The sequence below is a fragment of the Ranitomeya imitator genome, chromosome 1, assembly GCF_032444005.1.
Source record: "Ranitomeya imitator isolate aRanImi1 chromosome 1, aRanImi1.pri, whole genome shotgun sequence".
Lineage (NCBI taxonomy): Eukaryota > Metazoa > Chordata > Amphibia > Anura > Dendrobatidae > Ranitomeya > Ranitomeya imitator.
Genome location: NC_091282.1, coordinates 807,844,538 through 807,868,760, shown reverse-complemented (window position 1 = coordinate 807,868,760; position 24,223 = coordinate 807,844,538). Strand labels below are relative to the sequence as shown.

Genomic DNA, 24,223 nt, shown 5'->3' with positions numbered 1-24,223 from the left:
GAGGAACCACCAAAAGCGGTAAAAGTGATTACAATCTTTTTGTAGAAAATGAATATAATCATGAACATGAATATAGTCTCCATCAAATGATGTAATATTATGTGTTATGAACCACAAAGAATATAGAGAATGCATGTTGTAATGCAATGAAAGTGAATAGGATCTTTTTTATGAAAGTATGAGTATAGTCATGGAAATGGATATAGCCCTCATCAAGTGGGGTAGTATGAGGCTCAGTAGTGTTCAAGTGATAAGAAATTACAAAAAATGAATTGAAACAGGGAAGCCACGATCTATGAGTAAGTCCAATATTAAAAAAGCAATTTCTGCAGTAATTGGGAATAGCGAAAGATCAGGAATAAGTGTTTATGGTGGACAAAATAGGTCTTATGAAACAAAGGTGAGTGGGAAATGGCGACAACACAGCTGGTGCCAATTATTTATTTCCCAGACTACTAAGAAAACCCACACTGTTTGTTATTCATTTACTTCCTATTTTGCTATGGTGAAATAACCCCTTTAAGTCATTTTCCTACCCACATTTGTTTGCAGGGCAATGGTACTGCTGTATTCCTCATTTTTCTTACTTTTGCAGCTCCTCAACCCTAACTCCGACCATTTTAGAGCCATTTCACAGCACTGAAGTTCGGGTCACCGTCAACTTACATGGGTTAGGGGTTCGGTGTTCGGGTCAGTTTTGGCTACCGAACTGAACTTTTTAAAAAGTCAGGCTGAACCCCGGCGAAACCAAAATATCCATGGGTTCCGGGATTACTACTTCTCACTCATGTTTGCTTTCAAATCTGTTCCAAGCCAACATGAAAACTGTAGTATTTAGAAAAATTAGTGTATGTATTGATTGCCATCCAGATTTTTATGGAATCCTGAGGTACTTGGAAACCAGTTAGCAGCACCGAGAAGACTGCTTAAGGCTATGTGCCCACGTTACTGTGCGTTTTTTTCCACTCAGTTTTAGAAAAATACGCACTGTGTTTTACCTGCACATTACCCGCGGATTTACCAAAGATTTCCAGTGTTTTTTGTGCGGATTTCACTTGCATTTTAACACCTGTGGATTCCTATTGAGGAGCAGGTGCAAAACGCTGCGGAATCCGCACAAAGAATTGACATGCTGTGGAAAATAAACTGCAGCGTTTCCGTGCTGTGTTTTCCACAGCATGTGCACTACGGATTTTGTTTTCCATAGTGTAAGACTCATGCTGGTGTGGTAGTTGGAGGCAGGTATATCTCGCCCAGGTGTTTGTCCTATGTGAATTAGGCCACTCAGTATCTTCAGGGTGCTAATGGGTTAATAAGTGCAGGTATAAAAGATGACCAGCTGGGGGTTTCCAGCGTCAGCCTGGGGCACACAGATTGCCTGTCTGTGTGAGACAAACGTGAGTGAGAGCTCTGCTCAAGAATTGTGTGATGTTAGCTGGGTGGGAGAAGCCCCCCAGTTGTTAAGTTAGCAACGTGTTTGTTTAGTTAGTGCCGGACAGGCTAGGATTTATTTTTATGTTTTGTTTTTCTGTGTTGCTTTCACTTTAATAAATCTGACCTGAGGTCAGCCTACTTGGAAACCTGCTGTACACCTCAGAAATTCAATGCACAAACCACGTGACCTTTGACCCCAGCAAAGGCGATCCCGGAGTGTTTTGTCACATTGTGGTGGAGAATGCGGGCATACCGTGGCACAGGCGACAGCATGGAAGACGCGGTGAAAGCCTTAGTACAGTCCACTGCCGTACAGCAGCAGGCCACTGCCGCACAGCACAAAACTAATCGCTTGATGGCCGCACAGCTGAAGGAGTTAGTGGACATGACGGTTGCAGACCGCCAACTTCTCCAACAGGTGGCGCAGCGCCTGGTGAGCATGCCTGACGCTGACCCGAAAGCAGAGTCCAGAAGGATCCATGTGAGTCGATACTGGCAAAAGCTGACTGCAGAAGATGACGTCGAGGCATACCTGACAACGTTTGAGCGGACGGCATTGAGAGAGAAGTGGCCGAAGGCACGATGGGCCGATTTGATTGCCCGATTTCTCTCCGGCGAGGCCCAAAAAGCTTACCATGATTTGGACCCGGAGGTCACTCAGGACTTTGAGAAACTGAAAGCTGAGATCCTGGCCTGGCTAGGTGTGACGACGGCTGTCCGGGCACAGAGGGTACATCAGTGGACATACCAGCAAGATAAACCGGCGCGGTCTCAGATGTTCGACCTGATCTACTTGACAAAGAAATGGCTGCAACCCGAGGTACTGACAATACCCGAAATAATCCAGCGGGTTGTCCTGGACAAGTACCTGAGAGTACTACCCCCAGCGCTGAAAAGGTGGGTAAGCCAAGGAAATCCCACGACAGCGGATCAACTTGTGGAGTTGGTCGAGCGTTATTCCGTGGCAGAAGGACTTCCCGACGACACCGCCAACTCCCGGTCTGTGCCTCCTCCTCGTGGAACCGGTAAGACTTTTCCAGGGACCACGGGTGAAGGAAAATCGCTTAAAACTGTGGGGGAGGAGTCCGGGACTGCTCGCACTCCGAGACCAAGAGTATTGGACGGTGGTCTCAGTAGGGGACCTGTTAGGTGTTTCCGCTGCCATGAGAAGGGTCATGTTTCTGCGAACTGTCCTGTTACCACTGAACCCATGCAGTGCGACGTTATAGACTCTAAAAAACGCATGTCTTTGGTTACACAGCTAGTGAGTGTGAATGCGGGTCAAAATGATACAGCGAAACACCTGTGTGAATTATCTGTTGATGGGAAAAATGTTGTGGCATTACTAGACTCTGGAAGTGTGGTGACTCTGGTGATAGCTAGTCTGGTGGCACTTCCATCTGGTCCGTCTGACAAGTTTTCTGTGACGTGTGTGCATGGTGACACCTGCTCGTACTTAACAGCGGTCATATGGATTTCCACTCCCTATGGGTCAGTGCAGCACAAAGTGGGACTCGTTCCCGCATTTTTACAGGATGTAATCCTGGGCAGGGATTTTCCCTATTTCTGGCAGTTGTGGGAGAATCAGTTGCTCCTTCACGGTAGCTGTACCCGTGAATCTTCTCCCATGCCATCCGGAGGTCCCGAGTCCCTAGAGGAGACCCCACAGGAAGATGTTGCTAGGGAGGTTAGTGAATCTAACCTTCAGTACCCCTTCTCCGTCATGGCGGGGGAAACGGAGGAAACTGAGGAACCTCAGCGAGAAGCGGAGGCAGACAGCCATCCGGCACCCTGCCTGCCAGATTTGGGAGTCCAGGTGGATGACTTCCACAGCGAGCAAATGAAAGATCCTACCCTGACTCCGGCTAGGAAAAATGTAAAAATGATAGATGGGGTACCCGTAGAACCTGACACTAGGCTAGCGTACTGACAATACCCGAAATAATCCAGCGGGTTGTCCTGGACAAGTACCTGAGAGTACTACCCCCAGCGCTGAAAAGGTGGGTAAGCCAAGGAAATCCCACGACAGCGGATCAACTTGTGGAGTTGGTCGAGTCGTTATTCCGTGGCAGAAGGACTTCCCGACGACACCGCCAACTCCCGGTCTGTGCCTCCTCCTCGTGGAACCGGTAAGACTTTTCCAGGGACCACGGGTGAAGGAAAATCGCTTAAAACTGTGGGGGAGGAGTCCGGGACTGCTCGCACTCCGAGACCAAGAGTATTGGACGGTGGTCTCAGTAGGGGACCTGTTAGGTGTTTCCGCTGCCATGAGAAGGGTCATGTTTCTGCGAACTGTCCTGTTACCGCTGAACCCATGCAGTGCGACGTTATAGACTCTAAAAAACGCATGTCTTTGGTTACACAGCTAGTGAGTGTGAATGCGGGTCAAAATGATACAGCGAAACACCTGTGTGAATTATCTGTTGATGGGAAAAATGTTGTGGCATTACTAGACTCTGGAAGTGTGGTGACTCTGGTGAAAGCTAGTCTGGTGGCACTTCCATCTGGTCCGTCTGACAAGTTTTCTGTGACGTGTGTGCATGGTGACACCTGCTCGTACTTAACAGCGGTCATATGGATTTCCACTCCCTATGGGTCAGTGCAGCACAAAGTGGGACTCGTTCCCGCATTTTTACAGGATGTAATCCTGGGAAGGGATTTTCCCTATTTCTGGCAGTTGTGGGAGAATCAGTTGCTCCTTCACGGTAGCTGTACCCGTGAATCTTCTCCCATGCCATCTGGAGGTCCCGAGTCCCTAGAGGAGACCCCACAGGAAGATGTTGCTAGGGAGGTTAGTGAATCTAACCTTCAGTACCCCTTCTCCGTCATGGCGGGGGAAACGGAGGAAACTGAGGAACCTCAGCGAGAGGCGGAGGCAGACAGCCATCCGGCACCCTGCCTGCCAGATTTGGGAGTCCAGGTGGATGACTTCCACAGCGAGCAAATGAAAGATCCTACCCTGACTCTGGCTAGGAAAAATGTAAAAATGATAGATGGGGTACCCGTAGAACCTGACACTAGGCTAGCGTACTGACAATACCCGAAATAATCCAGCGGGTTGTCCTGGACAAGTACCTGAGAGTACTACCCCCAGCGCTGAAAAGGTGGGTAAGCCAAGGAAATCCCACGACAGCGGATCAACTTGTGGAGTTGGTCGAGCGTTATTCCGTGGCAGAAGGACTTCCCGACGACACCGCCAACTCCCGGTCTGTGCCTCCTCCTCGTGGAACCGGTAAGACTTTTCCAGGGACCACGGGTGAAGGAAAATCGCTTAAAACTGTGGTGGAGGAGTCCGGGACTGCTCGCACTCCGAGACCAAGAGTATTGGACGGTGGTCTCAGTAGGGGACCTGTTAGGTGTTTCCGCTGCCATGAGAAGGGTCATGTTTCTGCGAACTGTCCTGTTACCGCTGAACCCATGCAGTGCGACGTTATAGACTCTAAAAAACGCATGTCTTTGGTTACACAGCTAGTGAGTGTGAATGCGGGTCAAAATGATACAGCGAAACACCTGTGTGAATTATCTGTTGATGGGAAAAATGTTGTGGCATTACTAGACTCTGGAAGTGTGGTGACTCTGGTGAAAGCTAGTCTGGTGGCACTTCCATCTGGTCCGTCTGACAAGTTTTCTGTGACGTGTGTGCATGGTGACACCTGCTCGTACTTAACAGCGGTCATATGGATTTCCACTCCCTATGGGTCAGTGCAGCACAAAGTGGGACTCGTTCCCGCATTTTTACAGGATGTAATCCTGGGAAGGGATTTTCCCTATTTCTGGCAGTTGTGGGAGAATCAGTTGCTCCTTCACGGTAGCTGTACCCGTGAATCTTCTCCCATGCCATCTGGAGGTCCCGAGTCCCTAGAGGAGACCCCACAGGAAGATGTTGCTAGGGAGGTTAGTGAATCTAACCTTCAGTACCCCTTCTCCGTCATGGCGGGGGAAACGGAGGAAACTGAGGAACCTCAGCGAGAGGCGGAGGCAGACAGCCATCCGGCACCCTGCCTGCCAGATTTGGGAGTCCAGGTGGATGACTTCCACAGCGAGCAAATGAAAGATCCTACCCTGACTCCGGCTAGGAAAAATGTAAAAATGATAGATGGGGTACCCGTAGAACCTGACACTAGGCTAGCGTACCCGTATATGGTTCTTGAAAATGATTTGCTCTACCAGGTAGAAAAAAAAGGGGAAGACACAGTGCAACGGTTAGTGGTACCCAAACCTTATCGGCGGAAGGTACTGGATTTGGCCCACGGACATATAATGGGGGGACATCTGGGGGTACAGAAAACCACAGAAAGGATATTGCATTGTTTTGTGTGGCCTGGAATACATTATGATGTGCGTAACTATTGTGAGTCCTGTCCAGAGTGCCAAATCGCGGCCCCTAAATCTCGGTTCCGTAGCCCTTTGGTGCCCCTTCCTATCATTGGGGTCCCTTTTGAGAGAATTGGGATGGATTTGGTTGGGCCCCTTCCCCGATCCGCACGTGGGCACCAACATATCCTCGTCATCGTGGACTATGCCACTCGTTACCCGGAAGCCGTCCCTTTGCGTAACACAGCTACCAAGACGATCGCCAAGGAATTGGTACAAGTGTTTAGTCGGGTGGGAATTCCAAAACAGATACTCACCGACCAGGGGACTCCCTTTATGTCGAGGGTAATGAAGGAGTTCTGCAGGCTCTTACAAATAGACCCGTTGCGTACGTCTGTCTATCACCCTCAAACAGATGGCCTGGTTGAGCGCTTCAACAAAACCTTAAAACAGATGCTCCGGAAGGCGATAGACAAAGATGGGAAGAACTTGGATTACTTGTTACCCTATTTGCTGTTTGCCATTAGGGAAGTTCCCCAGTCTTCCACAGGGTTTTCGCCTTTCGAACTGTTGTACGCCCGTCGTCCCCGGGGACTGCTGGACGTCGCAAAAGAAACCTGGGAAGGTCAAGTCACTCCCTTTAAAACGGTGATCGACCATGTAACACAAATGCAGGATCGTATTGCCGCTGTCATGCCCATTGTTAGGGACCATATGTTACAGGCCCAGGAAGCCCAGAGGCAAAGTTATGATAGAGGCGCTAAGGTCCGTACATTTGCACCCGGCGATAGGGTGTTGGTCCTAATCCCTACGGTGGATAGCAAATTCCTGGCGAAATGGCAGGGCCCATTTGAGGTCCGAAAAAGAGTTGGTGAAGTAAACTATAAAGTGTACCAGCCGGGTAAGAGAAAACCGGAACAGATTTATCATGTGAATCTGATAAAATCCTGGAAAGACCGCTCTGCCCTGACGGCGGATCTGCCCCGTCCGGTTTGTTCACCTACCGTACCGGAGGTGCAGGTTGCCGAGACTCTCTCAGAATGACAAAAATCTGAGGTTAAGCAATTTCTGTTACAGAACCGACAGTTTTTCTCCGAAAAACCTGGCCGGACTAAGTTGGTGAAACATGAGATTGTCACAGAGCCTGGCGTCACTGTTCATGTGAAGCCCTACCGGATTCCGGAAGCCCGCCAATTGTGTTGATACCTAAACCGGATGGCTCCATCCGGTTTTGTAATGACTTTAGGAAACTGAATGCAGTTTCTAAATTTGATGCGTACCCTATGCCCCGGGTCGATGAGTTGATCGACCGGCTTGGTAAAGCCAGATACATTACGACCCTGGATTTAACAAAGGGGTACTGGCAGATTCCTCTGGCCGAGGCGGCCAGAGAGCAGACGGCATTTGCTACACCGGAAGGTCTGTTCCAGTATGTCTATATGCCGTTTGGACTTCACGGAGCTCCCGCAACGTTCCAAAGATTGATGGATCGAGTCTTGAGGCCTCACAGACAGTACGCTTCTGCCTACCTGGATGACATCGTAATTTACAGCATGGACTGGGAAACTCATCTCCAGAAGGTACAAGCGGTGATTGATGACCTGCAAGATGCAGGTTTAACGGCAAACCCCAAGAAATGCCACATCGGGCTTAAAGAAGCCCGATACTTGGGCTACGTGATTGGCCGAGGAGTGGTTAAACCCCAGATCGACAAAATACAGGCAATTCAGGGCTGGCCACAACGAGTGAACAAAAAACAAGTACAGGCTTTCCTGGGGATGGCTGGCTATTATCGCCGGTTCATACCCAATTTTGCAGCCATGGCTACTCCCTTGACGGATCTTACCAAGGGGAAGGGTTCCGTCATGGTAAAATGGACCTCAGCTGCTGAAGAGGCCTTCCACAGCCTGAAACGGGCTTTGTGCTCTCAGCCCGTACTAGTGACTCCTGATTTCAGCAGCGAGTTTGTGGTGCAAACTGATGCCTCTGATACTGGTGTCGGAGCTGTACTTTCCCAGGTGAGGGACGGAGTCGAACACCCGGTCCTCTACCTCAGTCGGAAACTGAATGTACATGAGCAGAGGTATGCGGTGGTTGAAAAAGAGTGCCTAGCCATTAAATGGGCTCTCGACTCCCTCAAGTATTACCTGGTCATGGTCACAGACCATGCCCCTCTCAAGTGGATGCACCTCCACAAAGACCGTAATAGTCGGGTAACCCGGTGGTTCCTTGCCCTGCAGGCTTACTCTTTTACGGTGGAGCACCGACCTGGGGTGCAGATGGGGAACGCCGATTCCCTATCCCGACTGCACTGTTTCAAGAGTGTTCTTGCTCGACCGGAGTGGTCTGAGCAAGGGGGGGGGGGGATATGTAAGACTCATGCTGGTGTGGTAGTTGGAGGCAGGTATATCTCGCCCAGGTGTTTGTCCTATGTGAATTAGGCCACTCAGTATCTTCAGGGTGCTAATGGGTTAATAAGTGCAGGTATAAAAGATGACCAGCTGGGGGTTTCCAGCGTCAGCCTGGGGCACACAGATTGCCTGTCTGTGTGAGACAAACGTGAGTGAGAGCTCTGCTCATGAATTGTGTGATGTTAGCTGGGTGGGAGAAGCCCCCCCAGTTGTTAAGTTAGCAACGTGTTTGTTTAGTTAGTGCCGGACAGGCTAGGATTTATTTTTATGTTTTGTTTTTCTGTGTTGCTTTCACTTTAATAAATCTGACCTGAGGTCAGCCTACTTGGAAACCTGCTGTACGCCTCAGAAATTCAATGCACAAACCACGTGACCTTTGACCCCAGCAAAGGCGATCCCGGAGTGTTTTGTCACAGTAGGTTTACATGGTACTGTAAACCGGATGGAAAACTGCTGCGAATCCGCAGCGGCCAGTCCACTGCGGATCCGCAGGCAAATCTGCAACATGTGCACATAGCCTAAACAGTAACCAAGTCAGTTTTACAAGAGGGATTCCATCTTTTATTTATTTTTTATTATTATTATACATTTATATAGCGCCATTTATTCCATGGCGCTTTATATGTGAATAGGGGAAAAATATAGACAAGTACATTAAACATGAGTAAAAACAAAGCACACAGGTACTTAAGGAGGGAGGACCCTGCCCGTGAGGGCACACAGTCTGCAGAGATGGGTGAGGATACACTAGGAGAGGATAGAGCTGGTTGGACGGTGGTTCAGTAGGTTGAGGATCACTGCAGGCTGTAGGCTTGTCGGAAGAGGTGAGTCTTTAGGTTCTTTTTGAAGGTTTCTATGGTAGGTGAGAGTCTGATGTGTTCGGGTAGAGAGTTCCAGAGAATGGGGGAAGCACGGGAGAAGTCTTGGATGCGGTTGTGGGAAGAAGAGATGAGAGGGGAGTAGAAAAGGAGATCTTGAGAGGACCGGAGGTTGCGTTAAGGTAAGTAACGTGAGACCATGTCACAGATGTATTGAGGAGATAGGTTGTGGATGGCTTTGTATGTCATTGTGAGGGTTTTGAACTGGAGTCTCTGGGCGATAGGAAGCCAGTGAAGGGCTTGGCATAGGGGAGAGGCTGGGGAGTAGCGGGGAGACAGGTAGATTAGTCGGGCAGTAGAGTGTAGGATGGATTGGAGTGGTGCCAGAGTGCTAGAGGGGAGGCCAGAAAGTAGGAGGTTGCAGTAGTCGAGGCGGGAGATGATAAGGGCATGCACTAGTGTTTTTGTGATGTCGCGGTCAAGGAATGCACACATCTGGGAAATAATTTTGAGTTTGAGATGGCAGGAGGAGACAAGGGCTTGGATATGCGGCTTGAAAGAGAGGGCAGAGTCTAGGATCTCCCCGAGGCACTGGGCGTGTGGGACTGGGGAAAGTGAGCAGCCATTGACATTGATGGATAGGTCTGGTGGAGGGGTAGAGTGAGATGGGGGAAAGATGGTGAATTCTGTTTTGTCCATGTTCAGTTTTAGAAAGCGAGTGGAGAAGAAGGCTGAAATAGCAGACAGACAGTGTGGGAATTTTGGTAAGTAAGGAGGTGAGGTCAGGTCCGGATAGGTAGATCTGCGTGTCATCGACGTAGAGATGGTACTGCATACCGTGGGATTCTATGAGTTGTCCCAGGCCAAAGGTGTAGATGGAGAAGAGTAGGGGCCCTAGAACAGAGCTTTGAGGAACAAGGGGCGAAGTGAGGAGGTGGCGTGGGGAAGGGAGACACTGAATGTTCGGTCTGTCAGATATGACGAGATCCAGGATAGGGCCAAGTCTATGATACCAAGAGATAAGAGAATCTGTAGCAGGAGGGAGTGATCCACAGTGTCAAAGGCAGAATACAGGTCCAGGAGAAGGAGGACAGAGTAGTGTCGCTTGCTCTTGGCAGTCAGTAGGTCATTGGTGACTTTAGTTAGGGCAGTTTCAGTTGAGTGATGGGGTCGGAAACCAGATCTTAACTGGTCAAAGAGGGAGCAGGAGGAGAGGTGGGAGGACAGTTCAAGATGGACATGCTGTTCCAGTCATTTGGAGGCATAAGGGAGAAGAGATATCGGGTGATAGCTAGACACAGAGGATGGGTCGAGGAAGGTTGAGGATTGGTGTGATCTTGGCATGCTTGAAGGATGAGGGGAAGACACCTGTTGTGAGTGAGAGGTTTAAGAGGTGTGTTAGGGTTGGGATGAAGACCGTGACAAGGTTAGGGATGAGGTGGGACTGGAGCGGGTCGAGCGTGCAAGTGGTGAGGTGTGATCCTGCCATGGTGGAGAAGCTGGTTTTGGAGGAACAGGGTTGAGCAGCTAAGAGGGGCATTGGGTGCTGTGGGCCAAGTCTTTCTCTGATTGTATCTTGCAATTTTTATGCAGTTTGGAGTCTAGTCCTTTAAAAAATCTTTGGCTTTCTTACAACAAGATAAAACTTGTCTGTGTTTCACTTCTGAAAAACCGGGTTGATTTTCTGTCTGAGTTGAACCAGATTGTGTCCAAGTAATTCCTGCTTTTTAATGACCCATTGATTTGGATATAGGAGAACCTGGACCTAGAGTTAGAAGAAAGTAGTGCATGCTGTACTTTTCTCTGCACAACACCAATGCACACTCTCATGGATGGATGCACTTAGAGCCCATTGTGAGAAAAGTGCAATACAAATGTTGGAAATAACACAGCCTTCTCTGTATTCCTGAGAATACGTGCAAGGGTCTCATTTTCATGATTGATTAAGGCCATTTAGCAGATATTATCGTACATTACAAACCCATTAATAGGTAATTGTTCAATCAGAGTACTGTCTAATCAAACATTCCTTGTGAACAACATTAACTTGAATAGCCTCTCGGTCAAACCTTATACAATAATTTTTGGAAATAGAGATGGGATTTAAACCATTTTTAAGGTATTTAAAATGTTCAGAATAAATAATGACATAGTAGTGACATGGAAAATGTATCCATTGTTATGTAATGTGAAAACTTTATTTAAACAATAGGTATTTTAATCATAATACCTTTTAAGTCTTACTTATGTTATTTGCCCTTATTTTACAGGAAAAGGTTGAATATATATTTCTGTTTATTTTCACAATTGAAGCCTTTTTGAAGATTGTAGCATATGGATTAATATTACATACAGATGCTTATCTGCGCAATGGCTGGAACATCCTTGACTTCACAATTGTGTCTGTAGGGTAAGTGATGTACCATATTTTGGATTTCGTAATTTTAAGTTTCCTATGTTACATAACAGTGGTAATGTCATGTGGTCACTGTTCATGGTCACCTGGAAGCTCCAAAATGGCTACCATAAACATGTTTTGTGCTAGCCAGAACCCAGGGTTTGACCTTGCCTTCATCTTTTAACCCCTGTACAGGGATCTGGACGTAATATTATTATTTTTTATTATAGCGCGGTTTATTCCATGGCGATTTAAATTTGAAAAGCGGTATATATAATAAAAAATAAGTACAATAATCGTAAGCAATACAAATCACGACTGGTACAGGAGGAGCAAGGATCCTGTCTGTGAGGGCTCACAATCTACAAGGGATGGGTGAGGATACAGTAGGTGAGGGCAGAGCTGGTCGTGCAGCAGTTTGGTAGATCTGTGGTTACTGCAGGTTATTGGCTTGTCAGAAGAGGTAGGTCTTCAGGTTCCTTTTGAAGGTTTCCAGAGTAGGCGAGAGTCTGATATGTTGGGGTAGAGAGTTCCAGAGTAGGGGGAATGTGCGGGAGAAAGCTTATATGTGATTGTGGGAAGAGGAAATAAGAGAGGAGTAGAGAAGGAGATCTTGTGAGGATCGGAGATTGCAAGCAGGTAAGTACCGGTAGACAAGGTCACAGATGTATGGAGGAGACAACTTGTGGATGGCTCTGTATGTCATGGTTAGGGTTTTGAACTGGAATCTCTGGGTAATGGGAAGGGATTTAACAGAGAGGTAGAGGCGGGGGGACAGGTGGATTAGTCAGGCAGCAGACTTTAGGATAGATTGAAGGGGTGTGAGAGTGTTAGAGGGTAGGCCACATAGCAGGACATTGCAGTAGTCAAGTTGGGAGATGATGAGGGCATGCAATAGAGTTTTTGCAGATTCTAGGTTGAGAAATGTACGGATCCAGGAAATATTTTTGAGTTGAAGTCGGCAGGAAGTGGAAAGGGCTTGGATATGTGGTTTGAAGGAGAGATCAGAGTCAAGGATTACCCTGAGGCAGCAAGCTTGTGAGGCTGGGGAGAGTGAGCAGCCACTTACTTTAATGGATAGGTCTATTGGGGGAGTCGGGTGAGATGGGGGAAAGATGATGAATTCTGTTTTGCCCGACTTAAAGGGAACCTGTCACCCTCAAATTTGAAGATGAGCTAAGCCCACCGGCATCAGGGGCTTATCTACAGCATTCTGTAATGCTGTAGATAAGTCCCTGATGTCACCTGAAAGATGAGAAAAAGAGGTCAGATTATACTCACCTGTAAGGGCAGTCCGATCCGAAGGGCATCATGGTCCGGCCTCCCATCTTCATAGGATGACGTCCTCTTCTTGTCTTTACACTGCGGTTCCGGTGCAGGCGTACTTTGTCTGCCCTGTTGAGGGCTGAGCAAAGTACTGCAGTGCGCAGGCACCGGACCTCCCTTGTAGAATGCTACAAAATGTCCCGCACCTGTGCACACAGATACACACAGGGATGTTATTCGTGTGACATGTACCTGCGCCTGAAAAGCAGCGGTACATTAAGTGCTGAAGTCCTGCTCTGCCGGTGATTAGCGTGAGAAGAGGAGAATGATGAGAGTTATATTCAAGTGAGAACAATGAGAGCAGGCGGTGTCTGATGATGGAACTATCAGCCTACACCTGCTGCCGCTAATAACAGCAAGAACAGGAGCGGCTGATTGGAGTATTCATCAGCTGGCGCTTGCGCTATTAATAAATAAATAAATGTAAAATCCGGCATTCCCCTGCATTTTCTATAACCAGTTAGGCAAAACTGACAGCTGGGGGGCTGCAACCGTCAGCTGGGAGCTTCAGCAGCTACAGCAAGTCTGGTTATTAAGAATAGAGGGGTCCCAGGCTGTTTGTTTTAAATTATTTAAATAAATAATGAAAAAAACGATGTGGGGTCCCTACGTTTTTGACATCCAGCCATGCTAAAGATGACAGCTGGGGGCTAATATTCTCAGGCTGGTAAGGGGCCATGGATATTGACCCCCTTCCCCTGGCCTACAAATAGCAGCCCGCAACCGCACAGAGAAGGCAAATCTATTAGATTCTGATGCTTTGTCCGGCTCTTTCTACTTGCCTTGTAACAGTGGCAAGTGGGGTTGATGTCACCTTTGTATTTTCTGGTGAAATCAAGCTCATGACTTAGCAATGGAGAGGAGTCTATAAAACACTTATCCATTACTAATCCTATAGATATACAGTTAGGTCCATATATATTTGGACAGAGACAATATTTTTCTAATTTTGGTTATAGACATTACCACAATGAATTTTAAACAAAACAATTCAGATGCAGTTGAAGTTCAGACTTTCAGCTTTCATTTGAGGGTATCCACATTAAAATTGTATGAAGGATTTAGGAGTTTCAGCTCCTTAACATGTGCCACCCTGTTTTTAAAGGGGCCAAAAGTAATTGGACAGATTCAATAATTTTAAATAAAATGTTCGTTTTTAGTACTTGGTTGAAAACCCTTTGTTGGCAATAACTGCCTGAAGTCTTGAACTCATGGACATTACCAGACGCTGTGTTTCCTCCTTTTTGATGCTCTGCCAGGTGGTTTTCAGTTGCTGTTTGTTTGTGGGCCTTTCTGTCTGAAGTTTAGTCTTTAACAAGTGAAATGCATGCTCAATTGGGTTGAGATCAGGTGACTGACTTGGCCATTCAAGAATATTCCACTACTTTGCTTTAATAAACTCCTGGGTTGCTTTGGCTTTATGTTTTGGGTCACTGTCCATCTGTAGTATGAAACGCCGACCAATCCGTTTGGCTGCATTTGGCTGGATCTGAGCACACAGTATGTCCTGAATACCTCAGAATTCATTCGGCTGCTTCTGTCCTGTGTCACATCATCAATAAACACTAGTGACCCAGTGCCACTGGCAGCCATGGATGCCCAAACCATCACACTCCCTCCGCCGTGTTTTACAGATGATGTGGTATGCTTTGGATCATGAGCTGTACCACGCCTTCGCCATACTTTTCTCTTTCCATCATTCTGGTAGAGGTTGATCTTGGTTTCATCTGTCCAAAGAATGTTCTTCCAGAACTGTGCTGGCTTTTTTAGATGTTTTTTAGCAAAGTCCAGTCTAGCCTTTTTCTTCTTGATGCTTATGAGTGGCTTGCACCGTGCAGTGAACCCTCTGTATTTACTTTTATGCAGTCTTCTTTTTATGGTAGATTTAGATATTGATATACCTACCTCCTGGAGAGTGTTGTTCACTTGGTTGGCTGTTATGAAGGGGTTTCTCTTCACCATGGAGATTATTCTGTGATCATCCACCACTGTTATCTTCCGTGGGCGCCCAGGTCTTTTTACAATGATGAGTTCGCCAGTGCTTTCTTTCTTTCTCAGGATGTACCAAACTGTAGATTTTGCCACTCCTAATATTGTAGCAATTTCTCGGATGTTTTTTTTCTGTTTTCGCAGCTTAAGGATGGTTTGTTTCACCTGCATGGAGAGCTCCTTAGACCGCATGTTTACTTCACAGCAAAACCTTCCAAATGCAAGCACGACACCTCAAATCAACTCCAGGCCTTTTATCTGCTTAATTGAGAATGACATAATGAAGGGACTGCCCACACCTGTCCATGAAAAAGCCTCGGAGTCAATTGTCCAATTACTTTTGGTCCCTTTAAAAACAGGGTGGTACATGTCAAGGAGCTGAAACTCCTAAACCCTTCATCCAATTTTAATGTGGATATCCTCAAATGGAAGCTGAAAGTCTGAACTTCAACTGCATCTGAATTGTTTTGTTTAAAATTCATTGTGGTAATGTCTATAACCAAAATTAGAAAAATGTTGTCTCTGTCCAAATATATATGGACCTAACTGTATTGTAAATAAAGACACAGCAATTCTAAAGTCCTTTATTATAAATAAAACAAAGCACACTTTTCTATTTTCATTTAAAAATAGCAAACAAGGTGATACTCACGTAACGCTTAATTCCACTGAATCCCTTGTCTCCTGTAATGAAAAAAATAAAATAAAGCAACATATCTCTCACCTGTCCGTCATTCTGTCCCATGCTGTAAACCATGTCTGGGGGAAAAACAGTTTTCAAGATGGACAGTGCCAAAATGCGACCGTCCAGGCTGAGAACCACTGGTGAATGAGCTGCTGCGAGTGCAGCATCAGTGACTGGAAGTGACATCACCCAGGTTACAGCCGGTCAGTGAGGCTGTGGGGGTAGCATTCCTCATGTTCCTTCTGGAAGGAGAGCATTCCTGCCATGGCTCAAGCCCTTGTGGGAGAGAGCAGACCCTATCAGTCTGACTTCTAAACTCGGCTGGAACAATGAAGCACTGGTAAATGCCATCTGGGAGGGATTGTCCAGAAGGATCAAAGATGAGCTAGCAGGTCGAGGCATTCCCCCTACGATCTAGTTTCCCTGTCCATCCGAATGGACCTCCGGTTCCAGAATCTCTCCCGAGAGACAGCTCGTCAAAGAAAACAGCCTCCTCTGGCTGCGTCCTTCCAAAGACTGCTCATATGCAGCCTTCCATGGCCACAACCCCACTTAAACCTATGCAGGTTGATAGCTTAGGGCTGGCAGAGGAACAGCAGGAGATCAGGTGAACCAAGGGCTTGTGCTTCTATTGTGGAAGCACAAGAAACCTCATCTGCTTATGTCCCATGAAGTCAGGAAACTTCAAAACTTAAGGCCAGTAGGAGAGGCTACCCTGAGAGAGAACAATATCTCCCCACTATTGATCCTGACCGTATCTGGGACATGTGTAGGTTCCCAGTTGGTGGAGATGGTGCACCTGGATTCTGAAGCGGCTGGAAATTTTATCCAACGAGCTGTGGTAGATGATTATCAGATCCTAGTTCAACGACTCTAGAATCTGTTGTTGGTGTCATGTGTTGATGGGAGGCCGTTATCCGAAGCTGTCCAGGTGATCACCGAGCACGTAGAGCTTTGGATAGGAATACTGCACACTGAGAATATTGTGTTCTAAGTGCTACCTAGTCTCATCCACTTCTCCTGGGGCTTGCGTGGCTCCACGTGCATGAACCTGTCATTGACTGGAGATCCGAAGAGGTGTTTAGTTGGAGACTGTTTTGTCATGAGAAATGTCATGTATGACCTGTTCGGCTGCTGTTAGCACCATCTTCTCTCTCAGGATTACCATCTGCCTACTGGTTGTCTGCTGACATCTTCGACAAGGAGGCTTAGATCCTACCTCCACATTGGCCGTACGACTGTCCTATAGACCCAATTCTGAGATTCTCTCTTCCTCAAGGCCGTATCTACCCCCTGTCTAAGGTGGAGATGCTAGCCATGTCTGAATATGTATAGTGAATCTGGCAAGGGGATTCATTCATATGTCCTTGTCATGAACCGGGGGTGTTTGGTTGCCCCCAGTTCTTCATCAGGGATTTATTTATGTCTAACTTCCCGATTCTGGTTTGGAACTGACAGATCTCTGGCGTCCCCCTTACCCTCAGGTCAGTCAAGGAATAGAATCTAGGGTAATTAGTCATCAGAAAGGCTGCCTTGCTATGTACTGGCTATTGGGCACACTGCAGTGAGGGAGATGTAACTACTCCCGCTCAGGTGGGAAATATAATTAACAACGCCGTCTGTCGCTGCCAGTTTCCCCAAAAGTTCAGGACAGCTTCTATTACTATGATCAGGAATAATTTACTTCAAAGGACATTGGAGGTACATTTAAGAGCAAGGAAAACGAAACTAGTAAATATTATAACCTTTACTCCAAAAAGAAATAGGCAGTGTTTACAAAAGTCTAAAAAGATATTACAAAAATGAGACAAATACAATATGTACAGAATGATTACAAAATAAAAGGGATTAAAGATGAAAAAACACTTAGTCATCTCAGATCATAACAAGCCATGTGGTGGGGCGAAGGGCAACACATCACAATTCATCAGAGCAGATTACAGAGCTTCTGTTAGCTGACTTCCTGGGCAAAGACCACTTCCCAACTGAGCTCATCAATATCATATCCTCTGCTCTGTGACCTCACTGAGTGGGCTGTGCCCTGGAATGCACATCCCTTTTCAAAGCCATCAAAACTTTGTTAATTTCATAACTCAGTGGGGGGGGGGGGGATGGCCTCGTGGCGCGATGACAAGACTATCATTGATATTGTTTTAAAATTAGCTTTCTATTAAGTGTAAACATGAAGTGGAAGAATGACCCGGTTAAGCAGAAATCTATTTCTCTTATTCTGCTGGTGTTGGTGCTTAGAAAAGCCACTGTGTGATGGCTCTGCTGGGGCACATTATAAAAATGTAAGATTCACACCTCTATCAATAATCGGTGCCATTTTCAAGAACAAAGAAGTCCCATGTGCATGGAACAAAGGCTGATTCCTAATCACCAACACATTTTTGAGGGAGGGGGATGAGTGGTTTAGAATTACACAGGCAGACTGAGGGGGCCATGCAGCTGTGTGTCTGCAGAAGTGCTTTGTGTTTAGACCAGCAAATGCATTTGAAAGTTCTGGAAGTGTAATTGGGGCAAGACATTCTTCCTATTCCCTGACAGTCCTCTTCTCCGGCAGGAACCGGCTTCTTTGTCAAGAAAAAGAATGGAACCCTCTGGTCTTGCATAGACTACAGTGGTCTTAATCAGATCATGGATAAGAACAAGTATCAGTTGCCGTTGATTCCGGAATTGTCCAATCGCCTCAGGGTTGCTAGGATTTTCACTAAGCTGGATCTGAGTGGAGCATACAATCTAGTTCGGATATATGCCAAAGTGATGAATGGAAGATGGCTTTCAACAACTGAGGTGTTTATTATGAGTACCGAGTCATGCCGTTTGGGCTCATCAATGCTTCCAAGAATTTGTGAACGACATATTTCTACACCTTTTTTATACTTCTGTACTTTTTTATCCTGGTCTTCTCTCCAGATCTGCCCTCTAATAGGAGGAAAGTTTGCCAAGTCCTGCAGCAGCACAGGGAGAATCGGCTGTACGCTAAATTTGAAATATGCATTTTTGAACAAAAATTTCTGCCTTTCCTGGGGTATATCATCTCTGTCACGTGCTTGAAGATGGATCCATAGTGTCTTCCATCCTTGAGTGTCTGCAACCTGTTGGCATAAAGGCAGTCCAGTGATTCCTTGGGTCTGCCAATTACTACCAACAATTCATTTGTAATTTCTCTTCTCGGACCCCTCTAATCTCTACTATGATCGTTAAGGGTGCCAATCCAAAATCCAGAGGCTGAAGACGCTTTTCTCTCCCTGAAACAGGCCTTTCCTCCACTCGAGTATAACATTGACCAGAAGTGAACAAACAATTCTTTCTGGAGGTAGATGCTTCATCTTTTGGGGCTGGAGCAGTTCACATCCAAAAGTCTTCTTTTGATCGTATGATGACCTGCGATTTTTTTCTCCAAAGCCTTCTCTGTCCCGGAGCACAACTACTCAATTGGCGACCGAGAGTTGTTGGCAATTAAAATGGCTCTAGGGTAGCAGGGGTACCTCCTCGAGGGAGCAGTTCATCCAGTCGTCATTAATACAGACCATAAGAATCTGGCTTATCTGCAGTCTGCATAAAGAATGAAACCCATGCCAGGCTAGGTGATCTCTATTTTTTGTGCATTCTGACATTGGTCTGCGTTTTTTGGCCAGCTGACGAAAACATCAAGGCTGATGCATTTTCTTGCTCCTTCCTGCTCACTGACCAAGAAGAGGAACCTCAACGCATCATTCAGCCATCCAAGATGGTTAATATAGCAATAGTAAGCATGTCACAAATTGCTCAAGAAAAAATCTTGGTGTCAGAATCGGATAAGAGGTGAGTATTGCAATGGGAGCACTCTTCCAACATGGCCAGCAATGCCGGGCAGAGAAAGATGTTGCATCTCCTCTCACGTCACTACTGGTGGTCTACCATGAGTTTGTTTCCGCCTGTACCTCCGGTGCCTGCAACAAAACTCCCAGACAACTTACGTCTTTGCAACTCCTACCACTTCATGTGTACTTGGCACCTTGGCAGCAAATCACCATGGACTTCATCTCCCTGTGTCCTCTTGCTGCTCTGTCATCTGGGTAGTGGTGGATTGATTCTCTAAAATGGCTCATTTTACCCCATAGCTGCATCTCCCGTCCAAAGCTTGCAGAGAGATTCATCCAGCACATCTTCCATCTTCATGGATTTCCTCTCCACATTGTGTCTGAAAGGGGTGTCCAGTTCTCATCCAGATTCTGGTGAGCTTTGTATAGATTTCTTAACGTAGTGCTGGACTTCTCTTTTGTGTACCACCCTCAATCCAATGGTAAGGCAGAGAGAGTGAACAAGACTCTGGCCAACTTCCTGTGGCACTTCACGAACGTGCATCATGACAACTGGGTCAAGCTCTTACCATGGATGAAGTTTTCCTATAACAAGCATGGAAGTGAGTCTTCTGCAAACTTTCCATTATTCTTTGTCTTTGGGCAACAACAAGGAATTCCTTTTCCTGTGTCAGCTGCTTTTGGTGTACTAGCAGGCAATGCTCTCACTAGGAATTTCTCTATGATATGGGAGGACACCAAAGCTATTCTCAAGAGATCGTCTGAGTGTATGAAGAAACATGCCGACAAGAGACGCTTAAATCCACCTTGTTATAGTCCAGGTTACAAGGTGTGGCTATCTTCTAAGTACATCCATCTCAAGACCCCATTGTACAAGCTGGGCCATCGCTTCATTGGTCCCCTTGAAGTCATCAAGCAAATTAATGCTGCATTTTATAAATTGAAGCTGCCAACCTCTGCTTGTCTTGAGTTCCTACAAGGATCCTGGTTTTACACCTGCTTTCACCAGCTCAGAGGATGTCTTCGAGGTGAAGAGTATCCTAGCCTTGTAGAAGGTGAGAGGAAAAAACTTTTTCTTTGTTGACTGGAATGGATTGGCCATGAAGAAAGGTCTTGGGAGCACAAAGAAAATATTCATGCTCCACTTCTTTTACAGAAATTCCTCAAGGCCTTGAAGAAGAGGGGGCATAAGGGGATGGTACTGTTATAGCAGAACTGGCACACCTGAGCATGTCTCCCTCCTCTTCTCAGCAGTTACGTCAGCATGTTTACGTACCTCCCCGCTATCTCTGCCTCCTCCCAAGGCCTGCGCATGGCACTCAGGTCTAGTGTCGGACTGGCCCACCAGAGAACCGGACGCTTCTCCGGTGGGCCCAGGCACTGACATCTGTTGGTGCACAGAGCGGGAAGCTGAGTAGGGCCCTGGTTGCACCAGAGGCTCTCAGCGAGTGTGGTTTCATTAATAGTGGCACACCACGTGGCTGCTACGTGGCCTATGAGTCAGGGGGGACCCACCTGGAGCTAGCAGAGCAGCAGCGGTGGAGCAGCAAGTGACAGGAAGCAGATTCCGGCTGCTGCGGCTAAAGCCTGTGACCGCTGATATAGATACATGAATATTCCCTGCTGCATCTTCCGAGTCTTCTGAATGTGATGTTTAGGTCAGAAGGCATGGTGACGTTACGTCTGTGCACCCTCTGCCTGAACAGTCACAGTGTGGAGAGTCGGAAGACACCGATGGTGAGGAGTCCAGAGCAGAGCAACGGCCAGCATTTTTTTTGAGCATTATTTTTGGGGACCATCATGCAATGGAGCATCATATATGGGGCCCATTATGCACAGAGCATCATATATGGGGCCCATTATACACGGCGCATCATATATAGGGCCTATTATATACTAGAGCATCATATATGGGTCCATCATATACTGGAGCATCATATATGCGGCCCATTATACACTGGAGCATCATATATGGGCTCATCATACACTGGTGCATCATATATGGGGCCTATTATACACTGGAGCATCATAGATGGGACCCATTATACACTGGAACATCATATTTGGGACCCATTATACAATGGAGCATCATATTTGGGGTCCATTATACATTGGAGCATCATATTTGGGGTCCATTATTCACTGAAGCATCATATATGGGGCCCATTATATATGGAGCATTATATGGGCCCATTATACACTGGAGGATCATATATGGGCCCTTTATATATGGAGCATTATATGGGGCCATCATACACTGGAGCATCGTATATGGGGCCCATTATATATGGAGCATTATATGGGGCTCATCATACACTGGAGCATCATATATGGGGCCCATTACATATGGAACATTATATGGGGCCCATTATATATGGAGCATTATATGGGGTCCATTATATATGGAGTATTATATGGGGCCTATTCTGTATGGAGCAATATATGGTATCCATCATATACTGTATGGAACATTATATGGGACCCATTATTTATGCAGCTCATTAAAATGTATGGAGCGTTATATGGGGCTCATTATACTGTATGGAGCAATATATGGAGCTTATTATTCATTATGGATCATTATATGGGGCTCATTATACAGTATGGAGCAATATATGGGCCTCGTTGTACTGTGTGGAGAAATACATGGAGGCTATTATATACTGTATGGAGCAATCTATTGGGCTCATTATTCTGTATGGAGCAATATGTGGCTCATACTGTATGGAGCAATATATGGGGCTCATTATTCTGTATGGAGCAATATATGGGCCCTACTATATACTGTATGGAACAATATATGGGGCTCATTATACTGTATGGAGCATTATATAGGGTCCATTATTCTGTATAGAGCAATATATGGCACCTATTATATACTGTATAGAAATATATTGGGCTCATTATTCTGCATGGAGCAATATATGGGGCCTACTATATACTGTATGGAACAATATATGGGGCTCATTATACTGTATGGAGCAATATATGGGGTCCATTATTCTGCATGGAGCAATATATGGGGCTCATTATTCGGTATGGAGCACTATGTGGTGGCCATAATACTGTATGGAGCACATAATACTGTATCTTCTCACTCCTTTACAAGTCCAGTATTTGAACCCTTTATTTCCTCAGCCTATGCTCTGTATTTTAAAGGGATCTATCACCAGAAAATTAAATTTTGTTTAAATCAGGTTTTGGCGCCATGTGTTTATGAGTGAGTAAAACACTGCTGCCTACTATAGGGTGCCATGAGAATTGTGCCGACTGCCCCATTCAATATTGTTTATACAGTCTTCATTTTAATGGTTTTATGCAAGTACTGGCCAGCTTTGCCAAGTGGATGGGGTTTAGCTGGGCATAGAGCCAAACACATCTGTCAAATGCATCATAATTTAGATCAAAGACAGAAATGTATTACAGTCAGTCACTGATTATGGTGCTGATGGCACATGATAGCTGAAAATGTGACAAAGTCATTAAGAAGTGCATGCCTCATAATTAATTTGTCACACGTTCAACACTAGTCTTGATGAATCAGACTTTAAAGCCCTGACTCACTAAGATTGACATTTCGTATATCAGTCTTTATGATGCGCATGCAGGAATAAGACACATCTAATTAATTAAGAGGCAAGCAACACTTAATGAATTAGATGCATCTTATCAGTAGTGTGTACGTCTCCAGAAATGTTACTCCGGTCAGGGAGCAGGACTGAAATAACATATTTGCTATAAGGAATGCCTCCACCCTTGAATGAATTTGTGAGGTGGGTGCTGCTACAACTTCTTCTGGTTTTCTGCAGCTCCACCCATTTTGGCGGAGTTTTCTGGATCTGGTATAAAAATTGCAAAAGTTACATTTATTTGTAACTTTGTGTTGGACAAAAATTCTGTGACATTTGAAAATGTTTTACTTGAGTATTCTGGTGTAAACCCCATGATGAATCTTGACCTTAGTTCTTATTCACTGAGAGCTTCACAGCCTGTCATATCTCATTTTCTGCCTATGAAGCAGCACAGCAGAGTACAGCAGAGCTCAGCAGTCTAAAAGACTTTGTCATGCTTCTGTGCTCTGCATAGTCAGTGAACAAAATGACAAAGTGGTTGGTACAATAGCTATACTGAGTACTTTGTCATCTTGGTTATCTATGCAGCATCCGATGGTAAACTTATATTTTATGCTGCACTTTGCATAGGTACTGCAGGCGGTAAGAAGCATGCTGCATTAGGCCGGATTCAGAAGAGTGTATTTCACGGACCCACGGACCGTATATATGGATTCCAAACTTACAGCCATATGAGACCTGAGTCAGTCCAAGTATTGCAGTCTATATAAGGAATGTGACATATGCCTGGCTGAAGACAGCTTTATTCTGAATGAAGCAAGTGCTTGCTGGGTACTCATTGCTTCTACATTGGCTGTACAGCAAAAATCCCCTAGAAGCTGATCCTGATGTTTTAGATCATATTGCAGTGTGTGTGGGGAATGAAGGGACACCCAAAGTATTGCCAACATATAGAAACTTGTAATAGTATGTTTTTTTTGTTGTTGTTGTTTTTTTTATTTAAGAAAAACAGTTTAGCATAATTTTTTTTCAATTAATTGCAATTCTCAACTTACAGGGTATTCTCGGTAGTCTTAGAGCAAATTAATAAGCTGCAAGGTATAACAGCCCCTGGAGGAAAAGGAACTGGATTTAATGTCAAGGCTTTAAGAGCATTTCGTGTTTTGCGGCCGCTTCGTCTTGTATCTGGAGTTCCCAGTAAGTAATTATAACATTCAAATCTATTCAGATATTTCAGTGTGTAACATTTGTTAAAGAGTTTTTTTCAAAGATTAAAGGAGTTGTCCACTACTAGGGCAAACCCTTCTTAACGTAAATGTTTGGCCTAAAATACTAAAGTCTATACTCACCTCTCGTGCCTCCGCCATTCCCACGGTGTTGACGCTCACGCTCTCCGGGCCTGTGATGCGGTGTTGTGACACATGATGCCGGTTCTCAATCAGCGCTGGTGTCACTGTCTTCGCCTTC

General features: G+C 45.9%; 1 protein-coding gene across 2 annotated transcripts in view; it reads left to right on the top strand.

Moving 5' to 3' along the window:
- CACNA1S (calcium voltage-gated channel subunit alpha1 S) overlaps positions 1-24,223 on the top strand; it is a 592,997-nt gene that overhangs the window by 141,237 nt on the left and 427,537 nt on the right. For both annotated transcript variants that reach the window (XM_069739086.1, XM_069739077.1), the window contains exons 4-5: positions 11,248-11,387; positions 23,814-23,953. In XM_069739086.1, coding sequence (XP_069595187.1) covers positions 11,248-11,387; positions 23,814-23,953 — 280 coding nt within the window. The remainder of the gene's footprint in view (positions 1-11,247; positions 11,388-23,813; positions 23,954-24,223) is intronic.